This window comes from Pteropus medius, unplaced genomic scaffold (genome assembly GCF_902729225.1).
Source record: "Pteropus medius unplaced genomic scaffold, Ma_sr-lr_union100, whole genome shotgun sequence".
Taxonomy (NCBI): domain Eukaryota; kingdom Metazoa; phylum Chordata; class Mammalia; order Chiroptera; family Pteropodidae; genus Pteropus; species Pteropus medius.
The window spans coordinates 15,674,801-15,687,268 of NW_024352785.1; the positions used below are offsets into that span (position 1 = coordinate 15,674,801).

The following is a 12,468-nucleotide window of genomic DNA, read 5'->3' on the forward strand; positions in this document are numbered from 1 at the left end:
CATAGAACTAAGTTCTTTTCTCACTCCATACAGCCAACAGTGACCTAAGTAGCTCTCCCTTTGAAGTCTTGGGAGATTTGCACTTGGGTTGACTAACGTGGGGCAAGGAGAGAATGCGGCCCCGAACGAACAACTTTTGTCCTGGAGGCTTTCATGCCATGAAAGAAAAATCAAAGAAGGATTAATAATATTTTAAACCAAACCACAGTTAATTTTGTTAAATGTTTCATTCTTTCCCTATGTGTACACCAAACCAATTACAGACTCAAAGAAAATGAATTGCACATTTTATTGGAGTAATCTCAGACGGAGGAGCTGCCAGTTACAGAGAATGCCAGGAGATGTGCAAAATTGTCTCACTGCTTTCTTTCTGCTTAAAAATTTACGAGCATTGATATGTGCTAACTAAATTGACCCAGGCTTTGTCTGCTTTTTAGTTATTTCATTAGTATGAAGCACCTTCTAGTTTCTTGTGAAGCTTGATATTTCTGTGGAAACTAGCCACATGAGGGTGTTAAATTTAAAATTGACCAAAATTAAGTCAAATAATGCTTTAGTTTCCAGTTGCCCTAGCCACATTTCAAGTGCTTTAACAGCTTCACGTGGCAGGTGGCTCCCACATTGGACAGCATAGATATAGAACATTTCCATCGTTGGACACACTGCTAGATGTCTCAAGAAGTAAAGCCATAAACTCCTTCTGGTTATGAGATATTATGTCTTTGTGAAAAATGTTCGTTGTGTTTGTTTTGAAAATAATAAAGCGCTATTTGTGTGTGATGGCTTAGGAAGAATCAAGATGCTTTAGAAAGGAGATTCCCATTTAGTTGTTCAATGAGAGGAGGTTCTGGAAAGAGTAAAGCTGAACACAGCACTTGATGATGTCAATCCTCTCTGCTTCTTCTGGTATGTCACACCAAAGGGAGACAACTTTGGAGTTAAATGTGACTATATCCAAAAGTTTAACAAATGAAGTCCTACTTTTGGCTAGACATTTGAAAAGTTAATGGGAATGTTAGTCATCAGAATAAAAAGCTTAGTAATGCCAGTTAATTCTGTGTCCCCAACACTCCTCAGCAGTAAATTAGGAGGTGAGGTGTCAGGGTGTTCTCATAGAAGCATGCATAGAGAGTCTTAACCCCTGTGGCCAGTTGTCCCAAAAGAAGTTGTGATGTTTGAGGTTCCACAGTGGAGATAACGTTTTCTAAGCCCTGCTCTTGGGCTTGAAGATTTCATTCTGTCTTGAATGTATTCCTATGTCCTCAGGTGAAATCTTGGGACATAATCAGTATTAAAATTGCTTTTTGATCATTTCCCTTTATTCATTTTTTAGGAAATACTGACAATCCAGGAAAAGAAGAATCTTGTCTACTTGCAGTATAACTTCTGTGCTTCCTCAGGGCTAGTTTTTGTGAATTTTTGGGCAGAGAGAGACAATCTGTTATTATAGTGGCAAGTAGAATACACATTTTAGTTCTAAATTCTGCATAAGATAAGCTTCTGCAAAGGAGAATGTGACCTTATGGCCTAAAATCTTATTCTCCAAGGTACCTAAGAATGAAGGGCCATCACTTTGTTTTCTGAGATCAACTAAAATAAAGTTTGTTTTTACATATTGATATTAGATTTTCTTGTTGCTCTGATTCCCAAGTGTGTACTAAAGAAATTTAAATGGTCTGTACATGCACACACAAAAACCATAGAAAGCTCTAGCTAGGTACAGGGAACTGGTTAGTACACATGATAGAAGGTGGTAGAAGTTATATTGTGTATGCTCTCTCGTGAGGCTGTGCTTGGGCGGATCCTCAGACAGCATACATTTATTGATCATCTGAAAGCAGTGACAGAGCATGACTGGATGCAACAGAGCACCTATTTCAGTCCATCTCCCTTACCAGAGAGGTGAGAAAAGAGAGTCAGGGAAGTTGAGTGACTTGTCCAAGTCCCACAGCTGATCGGGACTTGTCAGAGGCTGAAGTAGGACTCGCCTCTCCTATCTTCCCTGTTCTGGACCCTTCCATTCAGTCAAACTAAATTTGCAAAATTTTTAACAGCTATGCCATAGGCCACTGGATACCTAGCAAACACCTCTCAAGCCAGTGCTGGGCAAGCATGATGTGTTAGAATCCTATTTGCCTTTCGTTGGTATTACCTTGGTGTAAGAATTCAACCTACGCCTCTCTATGGTCATTTCTGCACTTTTGTGTGTAAATCTTCATGACTATTAACATAAAAAGGATGGATTGACTTCTGACTATAGGAAATAAATCATCCCAACTTTTGACATCGGAGTTAGAAAAAAAAAAGGAAAAGATTAATTGGTTTTATTTAGTGGCTTATTGTTTATTGTGATAGCTATTAAAAATAGATAACCAGAGGCTAATAAATGTTAATGGTCCCTTCACTATTATAAAAATCAATTGTCAGTGGATATAGCATATATTAATATATTATTTTGTTTATACCCTTCAATAACATTTAGGAGAATGATAACGCCTGAGAATGATTTCTTGAGGACCTCTTTAAGGTTAACGGTTACTACAAAGAACAAATTCGGCAGGAGGACGTTTTCATCTACATATAATTTTAATGGCTTTCAAACATTATTTAATAATTATAATAAAATGCATGTGCAATTTGTCAAGATTGATAAACTCCTTATCAAGGACTCTTATATATTTCTTTGAAACCTGTTCGAGAGCAGTTAAATAGATTTCTAAATGTAAGTAATTAAAATTGTATAGTATTGAGTTATTGACCAATCCTGGACTATTAATCAAGCTAAAAAATTCTACAATCAGTGCTCAGTGTGCTGAAGCCTGGTAAAATAATAGTATTGGTGTTCAGCGAGGCAAGTAGCCACAATTAAGCAGCTCACTTGACAAATGAGAGGGTACACTTTATTTTGCACTTAATTGAATTGTTGTACATGCTCGGTCACCATTGTCTCCCAGCCCCTCATTTTGGTTTCTGGTCATTGGAGCTTATGCATTTGTTAAAGGTAGAGCAATTAAGTTTGCTTTTACCATTGGCTTTCTAAATGCAACCAGATACGTCTGGGCACAAACCAGGGATTTGTGAGTGCTGTTAATATCCCTCATGACAGATTCTTAATTTTTCCAACAAAAATTTAGATGAACAAATTAGAGCCCTGTCAAAAAATGATATGAAATAGCTTCAAATAGGGAAAACTCCCCAGGGTTTACATCACTCAGTAGATTCTGCTTAAGTAAGCAGGAGAACTTTTGTAGAGAAGATAGAATTTTAAGCTGTTTTTTGAAAACCAAAAATTGATTTATTCCTCATGAGCTGGAAAGAATGTTCTCTGATAATCTTGCTAATTATCAGATATTTGTCACAACTTCCTTCCATTTGTTTTTGCATCACGGTCATCCTTCTGCAAGCACAGTGACATCCCATCATTTTTGTGGTACCGTAAATCATTGCCTGCTACCAGATTAAACTGGGGAGCTGAAGTTCAAGAAAAAGGCCCAATGGATAAATATTATTCAGGGGTGGGGGGAGACTAAGTAGAAGTCAGGATTTATTTTACAAAGAAATAAATCTGAAGCACACCTGTATTCGTCTGTGTAATATCAGATGACTCCAAGTTGAGGTTGTGCTGTAGACAGATCCCAAGACAGTTTAGTATTTATTAACACACGCCTACAGCCTGCTGACTTTCCTGCACGTTTACCTGGCACTTAGAGTGAGGTCTAAATGCCTAGAGTGGCCTTGGCATCAAGAGCTTATTTCCTGTGAGGACAGTTTATCTTCAGTTTTTGAACTGACAGAGATAATAAGGACCACTTTCCCTGCCTCACAGGATTGTTGTAGATTAGACTAGATAATTGATTTTAAAGCACTTTGAAAAGTTCCAGGTGCCATGAAATTATGAGAGGCAATTACATATTTTCTCCTGTAACATTCTGCTTAATTAAGTCTGTACTCTCCATGCTCCCCACAAATACACTAATATTTGCAGGGGGTGGGGTTAGAACCAAGAAAGTAGGGGTTCCTGAAATGGTAAGATCGATACCAGAAAAAAATAATCATTTGGGAATTAATGTGTCAGCAGCTCTGTGAATTTTGCTTCTGTGGCAACAAGTGATGGGAACCCAGTGGCCGAAGGTCCATGCAGAACAAAAATGTCACCGAAAAGTTTTGGCCTTTGCCCCATGATGCTGACTTCCACTGGCTAACATAGAAAATAATGACCAGAGAGCCTCTTTATTTGTTTCAGACCTTACCAATGTGGTCACTGCTCCCAGTCCTTTTCCCAGCCTTCAGAACTGAGGAACCACGTGGTCACTCACTCCAGTGACCGGCCTTTCAAGTGCGGCTACTGTGGTCGCGCCTTTGCTGGGGCCACCACCCTCAACAACCACATCCGAACCCACACTGGAGAAAAGCCCTTCAAGTAAGTAGTGGCTGACCTTTCACCCCTGCTTTCTCTTAGCCTTCTCGGAGAGCCAGAAGACGAGGTAGCATGGTGCTGCCCAGCTCAGCCAGCTGGTGGAGAAGGCTCTGTGGAAGGTCAGTGTCCAGGCTTCAAAAAGGCCTACTTTGTATAGTGGCTGACATTTGGAAAATGAAATCAGGAAACCTGTACATTGATCCTGGCTTGAGCTGTGCCACCTCGGACATGAGACAGCCTTTCTGGGTCTGTTTTTTCATCAGTAAAATAAGGAAGTAGGAGTAAGTCATTTTAAGGTTCTTTCTAGTTCTCAACGATCTATGCTTCTAGAATTGGAGCTAGGAGCTTAGTTTCAGAAGTGTTTCATTTCTTCATCTAATGACCATCAGCAAGCCCATGACCATCAGCAAGGTGGCCACAATTTAGGACATCTTTTGGGGAACTTGAACTCTTTAGGATTCCGGTGAACGATCTTCTCCTCTTTCCTATGTGTTGAAAAGGTTTGGATCTCTGATAGCAGCCAACTTGTGACTTCTCAGTGTGCCTTTTGGATCTCAGAATTACCATGTTGGTGAAAAAAGAAAAACAACACCAAACACAGGGCACATTTGAGTTTTTAAAGATTTAGGAAATGTGGAAAGAGGTAGAATTGAATTCCAAGGGCTTTGGCCAGGTAAGGGCATCTGAGCAAGAGAGTATGTTCCTGGATATAGCACAGTCATCAGAACTGCATCATCTGCATCATGCAAGACGGCCTATGCATTCATTCACTTATTCATTTATGGATGTGTTCATTCATTCAGCAAATATTTATTGAGCACCTTCTTTTGAACTAGGCACCCTGCAGACACAAGAGATACAAAGGTGGGTGAGACTCAGCTCTCCAGCCTTTGAAGACCTCATAGTTTATGTGGACAGTAAACAAGTATGACCACATATGGTGAAAGGTGCAAAAGTGAAAAACAGTAAGACGTGTATGTACAATGTTTCAGAGTAGCACAGAGGTGCTATCTGGGAGAGAGGATGTCTAAGATGTGATTTGAAGGCTTAGTAGTTTTTCTAGACATACAAAGGAAATAGGCATTTCTGGTAGCCCAGACAGTATACAGAAGGCTTGGAAGTGTGAACCAGTGTGTATGACTGGTTGACATCTCAAAATAGTTTCTACCGGCTGTATAATCAACTCTTTTCTGTTCACCTCTCTTACATCAAACAAGAAAGGAAATGATTCAGGCAGTAGGAGGCAAACCCCCTTGCTCGGTTTCAGCCAAGGAGTCTTCCTGGAGCCTCATTACCCATGAATTTCCCTCGGAACCTGCAGGTGTGGCTGGCTGTTGCACTCAGCCTGAGGCCAGGCTCAGCTCAAAGTAGCAGAGTCCTGCTGGTCTGAGTCCTACTTACCTCTGCCTCCAAATCTGTCAGCAGAAGGAAGAGCTCATAAAATGCTGTTATCTTCACTCACGTCCTCACGATTTAGTTGCCTTTATTCATTATTCTTAACTATATGGTTTAATATATCATATTAATAATAAAGTTTTAATTTTCATCTTTGTATGTAAGTACAGCTTGTTCACTGCATATAGGCATCTGGCTAAGGGGACTGAAGAGGGTCTAAAATGGAGCCTGCACTAATGTGAGACAAATGGTGACCTCTGGGACTGTGATAGCCCAAAGGGGCCACTTTTTTCTTTTCTTTTTTTTTTAAGTTTTTTTAGGTGATTGGTTGACCTCACAGATTGCGAGGACCTTGTCAATTTACAATCCCTTATTTTTTAATATTTTACGCCGATAGCACTAGGTCTTCCTAGGTGGTCTCCCATCCAAGTACCAACCAGGCCCAATCCTGCTTAGCTTCCCAGATCAGACGGGAACAGGCTTGTTCAGGTAGCATGGCCGTAGACTCCACTTCTTTCTAATCTACCCTAAGGGCCAGGTGGATTAACACAGTCCTAGAGTTCCTTAGTGCAGGTGTTTGTGTCCTGCACAGTGGACTTTGTCATCACCCTCAGGCCTGACCTTCAGTGGGCTAATGGGGTCACAGATTCTGGCTTTCCCACTGCTCTGGATGTGGAAGGTGACAATGGCACATTTCCCATGCTTTTGAGCAAGGGAGCTTTTTCAAAGCAGAGATGCAGGAGGATGAGCCTTCTGGCCCTTTAGATTAGAGAGGGCAGCTAGACGGACACAGTGCCAGGGATCAGATTGATTTTTATCTTGTTGCTGTGTAAATAGATTTTAGTAATTAATTGAAGAGGTTTCAGGGTCAGAATGGGAAATAGATTTCTATTAATGTTAAGGTGTTACTTATGTGTAACCTTGTTGACTCCACTCAATTTTTTTCCTTTAACATCCTGTTTTTGTCATGTTTCCAATAGAGTTGCCATTTTAACTTACTTTTAATTCATCAGATTAATATTTGATGGGCTTTAGCAATGATATCTTTTGTTTCCTTTCTAACAGTATGCTTTTGGTGACTACAATCTAATTTTGTCTGGAAAAAAAATAAGCAAACCAGAGTTGGTTGGATTAGATTCTATGTGTTTTGAAGGCTGTGGGTTCCTTTTGCAGTTCCTTCTGCTTCTACTCTTATTAAGATTAGCCAGCCACATGCTGTAGGGAGTTTTTGAATTTAGCAAACACATATTCTTGGGGAGAACTGAATGTACACTTATTTTATAAGTGCAAGATTTAAACATCTTCTAGGAAATGAAAAGCCAAATCCTTCAGTGTATACAACCAGATTGTTCAGGACTGAACTATCCCAGGGGAGCTTTGGGAAGCTTCCAACCATAGCTCATGCATATCCATCCCATGGACATTTGTAAATATTATGAAGATATCCTTTTACGAGCTTATAAAACAAACATTCAAAAAAACTTTTGGTGCAGATTAGTCAGTAAAATGGGTTTCACCACAACAGTTAATTTTACTACTTCAACTAATGGGTATTGGCTAAACAATGTTGCAAAGAAAGAAAAGAATCTTGTAAAGATGCACAACCCTAAACTGTACGCCTTGGGCAGCGTCCAAATAGTTGCCCCAAATGGCTCAGTCCCCAAATTGTCCCACCCACCCAGGGTCCAGGAGGCCTTCACAGAATTCTCAGGGGCCAGGCGAGACTGAGCCTGCCACGTCTTCCCAACTTCTAAACCCCCCTGCTGAGATGTGGTGTTTGAAGGTCGATTCAGACTATTACCATCCAGAGAAGGCTGAGAAGATCTGGCATTGAGAGATCCACATTCCATACCAGGCTTTGACTTACAGTCTGATTGGCTGAAATCCCACTGGAAGACTCCATCCCCCAAGCTTGAGGAAGATCATGGGCTTGCGGGGTAGCTAACCTGGCTGTAGATTTAGAATTTCCAAGGTAAAGGAGCACATAGGAAAACGAATATTGAGGATCATATTAAAGGTTTTGGCTTTCAGTTTGTACTGCGAGTCTGGAAGTCATGGAGCAAAAGCAAGACATCATTTAGCAGCAACTGCAAAGCATTTTATTTTAGTGAAAAGAAGAAAGAAAGAAAAGGAAGGAAGAAGGAAGGAAGGAAGGAAGGAAGGAAGGAAGGAAGGAAAGGAAGGAAGGGAAGGAGGAAGGGAGGCAGAAAGGAAAGGGAAGGAAGAAAGAAAAAGAAAGAAGAAAGAAGTTGGTAGTTAAAATTTATTTTTTGCAATGAGGACCCCCATCTCCTTCTCTAAATGTAATCTCTCAAGATTTCAGGGACGCTGCTGTGCCTGGGAGGATCCATGCAAGCTGCTCGATGCTTGGCTTCTGTGCTCGGGAAAACCAGGTCTTTCATAGAAGAGGTTCTTCTCTTCATCTGTTAGAAGCAGGAAAAAATACTCATCACTATGTTTTTGCCTTAAGTAAAGATAGCTTGGCTCAGTATGAAAAAAAAAATCAAAGGATATTCCAGAAAGCATCTCATATTTTGACGAGATCTAGGCAAAATCATAGCAAATAAGAAGAGCACATCAGTAAATATGCTTTGAGTACATCTCTGTGCAGTTTGGTTCATTTCAATAAGTATTTTGTGATAGGCCATCGAGCAACAGAAAGAAAGCTTGCAGGTTTTCTGTGTAACAGAACTTGACATTGTTTTGCGTCTCTGTCAGTTTTAGATGGTAATTGTTAATCTCCCTGTATCTATAATCCAGTCAACTATCACAATGAGTAAAAAATGATCTCAAATCTAAAAGGAAATCAAGTCTAATTAAGATACCCACACTGGTAGAAAGTTGGGGACATTCTCTTAGCTGAAATATTTAGCTGACTTTCTACTTCACTGTTCCTCTGAGATTCCCTTCAAGACTGTGATGTCATCACAAATGAGGATGACCCTGTGTGCAAGAGCATTTCTTTGCTCCCGGCTCATTACCTGCATCTCTCTTTCCTGCTTATTTAGCTCCATTGCATGAGGTGCAGGTTTAGAGGTACCCATGCCCAGTCGCTTGTCTGGGATTGCCGTTCAGGGTTAATTAAATGCCAACCCAGCTGAAATTCCGCTCTGACCTGCTAGAACCTGGGTATTTGCATTGTCTGTCCTTCTGATGAGTTTTAGTAAGCTATGAAAATAACTTGCGAAGAAAATTTTTCTAAAATTAAAGATGGTAAACATAAAACTGAGGTCTTTCCTTTTTTTAAAGATTATTTTTATATCTAGCTCTTTTCACTTCTTCAGTAAATACCCACATAAATATTATTACTAGTAGCTAGTTCTGTGTGTGTTTTACTCACACTTAGTGAGCAGATGGCACTAAAGACGGTTTTTTAGTGATAATCTCAGGTGACTTATAGATCAAACTTAACAAATTTCCTGACTATTACAACAAATTATTCCATGAGTGTAAATATCTGTGAGACTTTTAGGCAAACACTTGAGAAAAATGTAACTCTCCTCTTAAAGCCTCTGTCCAATCTGGATATTTAAATATTACATATACACATATTCTTTTGCCTTCTTCTCTGTAGAACTAAACTTCCCACTTTTGAATTCTTTATATTCTAATTTACAAGATGGAAAGTGCAAAAGTGTGCACAGGTAAATTGTTATTCCTCATAATTGTTCAAGCTATTCCGCTCTTGTTGAAATTGATCCTAGAGCTTCAAAAAAAAAAAAAAAGAATATAATAATTTTAAAGTTTGTCAAGCAGTGAAAGGTAGTATATTTTGACACACTAATCTAGTAACTAATCAGTTTTCTAATAAACAATCAGCAATTCACTAACATGTCATCAGCACTTCAGGAGCTCTGGAGAGGGGATGAGCTGCCCATGGACGTTAATGAATACACCAAAAATCATTAGCTGATCAATACTTCTGAGTTATTTTCATTGAGCTGATAGGTCTGATACATTAAAGCTGACATTATACATTTGTCAAGATCACAGTGCAGTTTTTAACAGTGGAATGGGCTGCTAAAAATATTCCCTGAAAGACAATCAAAGAAACACAACTTCTTCACCCTGACACACTCAGCTGGCGCAGGAGCCCTGAAAAATCCAAGCGTGATAGTCAAGCTCTTAGCCTCCCAGCATTCAAAAATATGCAAGAATCTCCAGAGTGGACGGGTGTTCTATTTTTATAGGTAACCATTCCGTGGCAAGGGACTTTGTATAATTTACTAAAAAGGAGAAAGGACTGCTCACTAGATAACAAGACACGTGGCACATGATAGGGCAGTTCAGACTTTCTCGTGACGGTGTTTGCCACAGTCCCAGTAGTGCAGAGACCTGGGACTAAAGGTTGTGGTATTTGAAAGAGGGACCATAGTCTGCAGCTCTCCTGCATACCTTTTCCTTCAGAAGTTCGAAGAGAGGAGTTAAGGGGATGGCTGAAATGGCTGCTGTGCCCCAAAGGGAGCTTTTCCAGTGCTCCAGGCAGCCCAGCTATGATGGCTCGCTGCCACAGTGTGTGTGTGTGTGTGTGTGCGCGCGTGTGTGTGTGTGCGTGCGTGTGCGAGTGTGTGATAGATTGAATAGCCATCAAGTTAATAAGCCATCAAGCTTGCGTGGGAAATGGGTCAGCTCCAGGGTTTCTAGATTACAGTCTTTTGTTTGTTTGTTCGTTTGTTTTTAAGTGAAGGAGAGGAGATAGTCTTGAAGTGTGAAACCAGTTTTCTCCTCATCAGATACAAGGGCCCTTAATTATGGCCCACAAGTACATTCTTTCACTGTACTTTCTGGAGAGGTGAACTTCTTAAACCACACAAACATTGATTTATTTCAGGTTATTCTACCCCACCACAAACATTGTTTTAACCCTAAGTTTGGTTAGGCTGTGAAACGATAATTAACTTTTGCACAAAAGCATCCTTTCCCCTACATAGTCACTGCAAACTAATGTATTGCTTCCTTCAGTTTCCAAATTCAGAGATGATCGCTCCTTGGCTGCCGTGCTGAGGGGAGTAGAATTCCTGATTTTAAATTAGCAGCAGGTGAAATTCTATTTGTCATCAATTTCTTTTTGGGGTTACGGAGCAGAAAACTGCAGACAAGCTGCTGCTTTGATGGCTCACTCCTAAAAATCTCTTTTTGTTCTTTATCTATTTGAACTGACAGTGATCAGAGCTGTAGCAGGACAGGGCTCTCTGGAGAAATCACCTTCCCTCTGCCTATTGACAGATTCCTCTGTTCTGCATCAGACAGGCTTTGTCCCATCACAGGCATCCAGGCCTTAGAAGGAGCCACCAATTAAACCTCTTGAGCCGGGAAAATCTGAAGCCACTTTGGAGTGTCTGTTCTGATTAGGCAGGATGAGAGGAAGCCCATCACCCTGCAGGCCTCGCTCCCTGGTCTCAATTTTCTCTCTTGCCTCCACCAGGTGCGAGAGGTGTGAGAGGAGCTTCACGCAGGCCACCCAGCTGAGCCGACACCAGCGGATGCCCAATGAGTGCAAGCCAATAACCGAGAGCCCAGAATCAATCGAAGTGGATTAACTGATTGACTGCTTGGAATTAAACTGCAAGGAAAGTCATGATTAAATGTCACGGACACTTAAGCAAAACCAAAGATTTCCTCTGAGCAACTTTCAATCAGTCCCAGAAAACCAAAAGCAGTAATAAAATAAGTAAGATGTTAAGAAAATATTGATCCTGGCATGGAAGTCAGACCAGGAAAGAGATTATTTATTTATGACTAGGGATGAGACATTTCAATGGACAACTAACCTGGGATGGCCAACATTTCCAGTCCCACCACGTATTTGCTTTGTTTCTAAAAAGCTTTTTAAAACTGTTATTTAATACCAAAGGGAGGAATCGCGTGAGTTCTTCTGCCTACAGTTATGACTAAGAATGCACAGGGACTTGTTTCTCATCGCACCTTTTTTAGTAGCATGATTCAAGGGGACCCATTGTACAGCCCTTCGTCCTGCCGTTTTGGGTTGGCCTGGCCTGGCGCGGGCCGGCGGGCTGGGGGGTGGTGCTGCCCCAGCGGCTCTGCAGAAGCAGACGGAAGAGCCTTCGCTCGGTCGCTGCCGTCTTCGGCCCCACGGGCGTTCCATTTCTGCATTTTCCACGCTCACTCCTCATGCACTTTTCACATGGCACCTTCCATCTAACAGCCCGGTGCTGATACAGAAGAGCCTGGAAGAGGAAGGAAATGGTTTACATTTCAAAATTCAAAAAAAAAAACTGGGGGACTGACTTTGTCCTGTCAGGATTTCAGAAACATTGAAAGTGTACGGAGCTTCATAATGCAGTATATTGTTCCGAAGCAGCTAGTTGAGAAAATTTTGTTTTCAATAACATTTTAGCTAAATAAATAAATAAATGAATGAATGAATGAATGATTAAATAAATAAATAAATAAACGTTCTTCGGTATGAGGCTGAATATAAGGTATTAGGCTTCAAGCAATTTCTTTGTTGTGCCTGTGAAAGTGTTGAACATGTGAGCAAAAAATAGTGCCAAGCCCCATGGTCAAGGCCTTTTGGGGCAGTTTCATCTTCCTTCCTCATATAGGTGAAGGCTGGAAGGCCCTCCTGAGTATGAGAGGAGCATTTCTGAAAACCAAAACAAAAACAGACAAGGAGACATTGAGAGGGCCGTGCT

General features: G+C 40.7%; 1 protein-coding gene across 2 annotated transcripts in view; it reads left to right on the forward strand.

Moving 5' to 3' along the window:
* Positions 1 to 12,258, forward strand: part of PRDM6 (PR/SET domain 6) — a 95,091-nt gene extending 82,833 nt beyond the window's left edge. For both annotated transcript variants that reach the window (XM_039848557.1, XM_039848558.1), the window contains exons 7-8: positions 4,244 to 4,420; positions 11,238 to 12,258. In XM_039848557.1, coding sequence (XP_039704491.1) covers positions 4,244 to 4,420; positions 11,238 to 11,352 — 292 coding nt within the window. In that variant the 3' untranslated portion in view covers positions 11,353 to 12,258. The remainder of the gene's footprint in view (positions 1 to 4,243; positions 4,421 to 11,237) is intronic.
* The last annotated feature ends 210 nt before the right edge of the window (positions 12,259 to 12,468 follow it).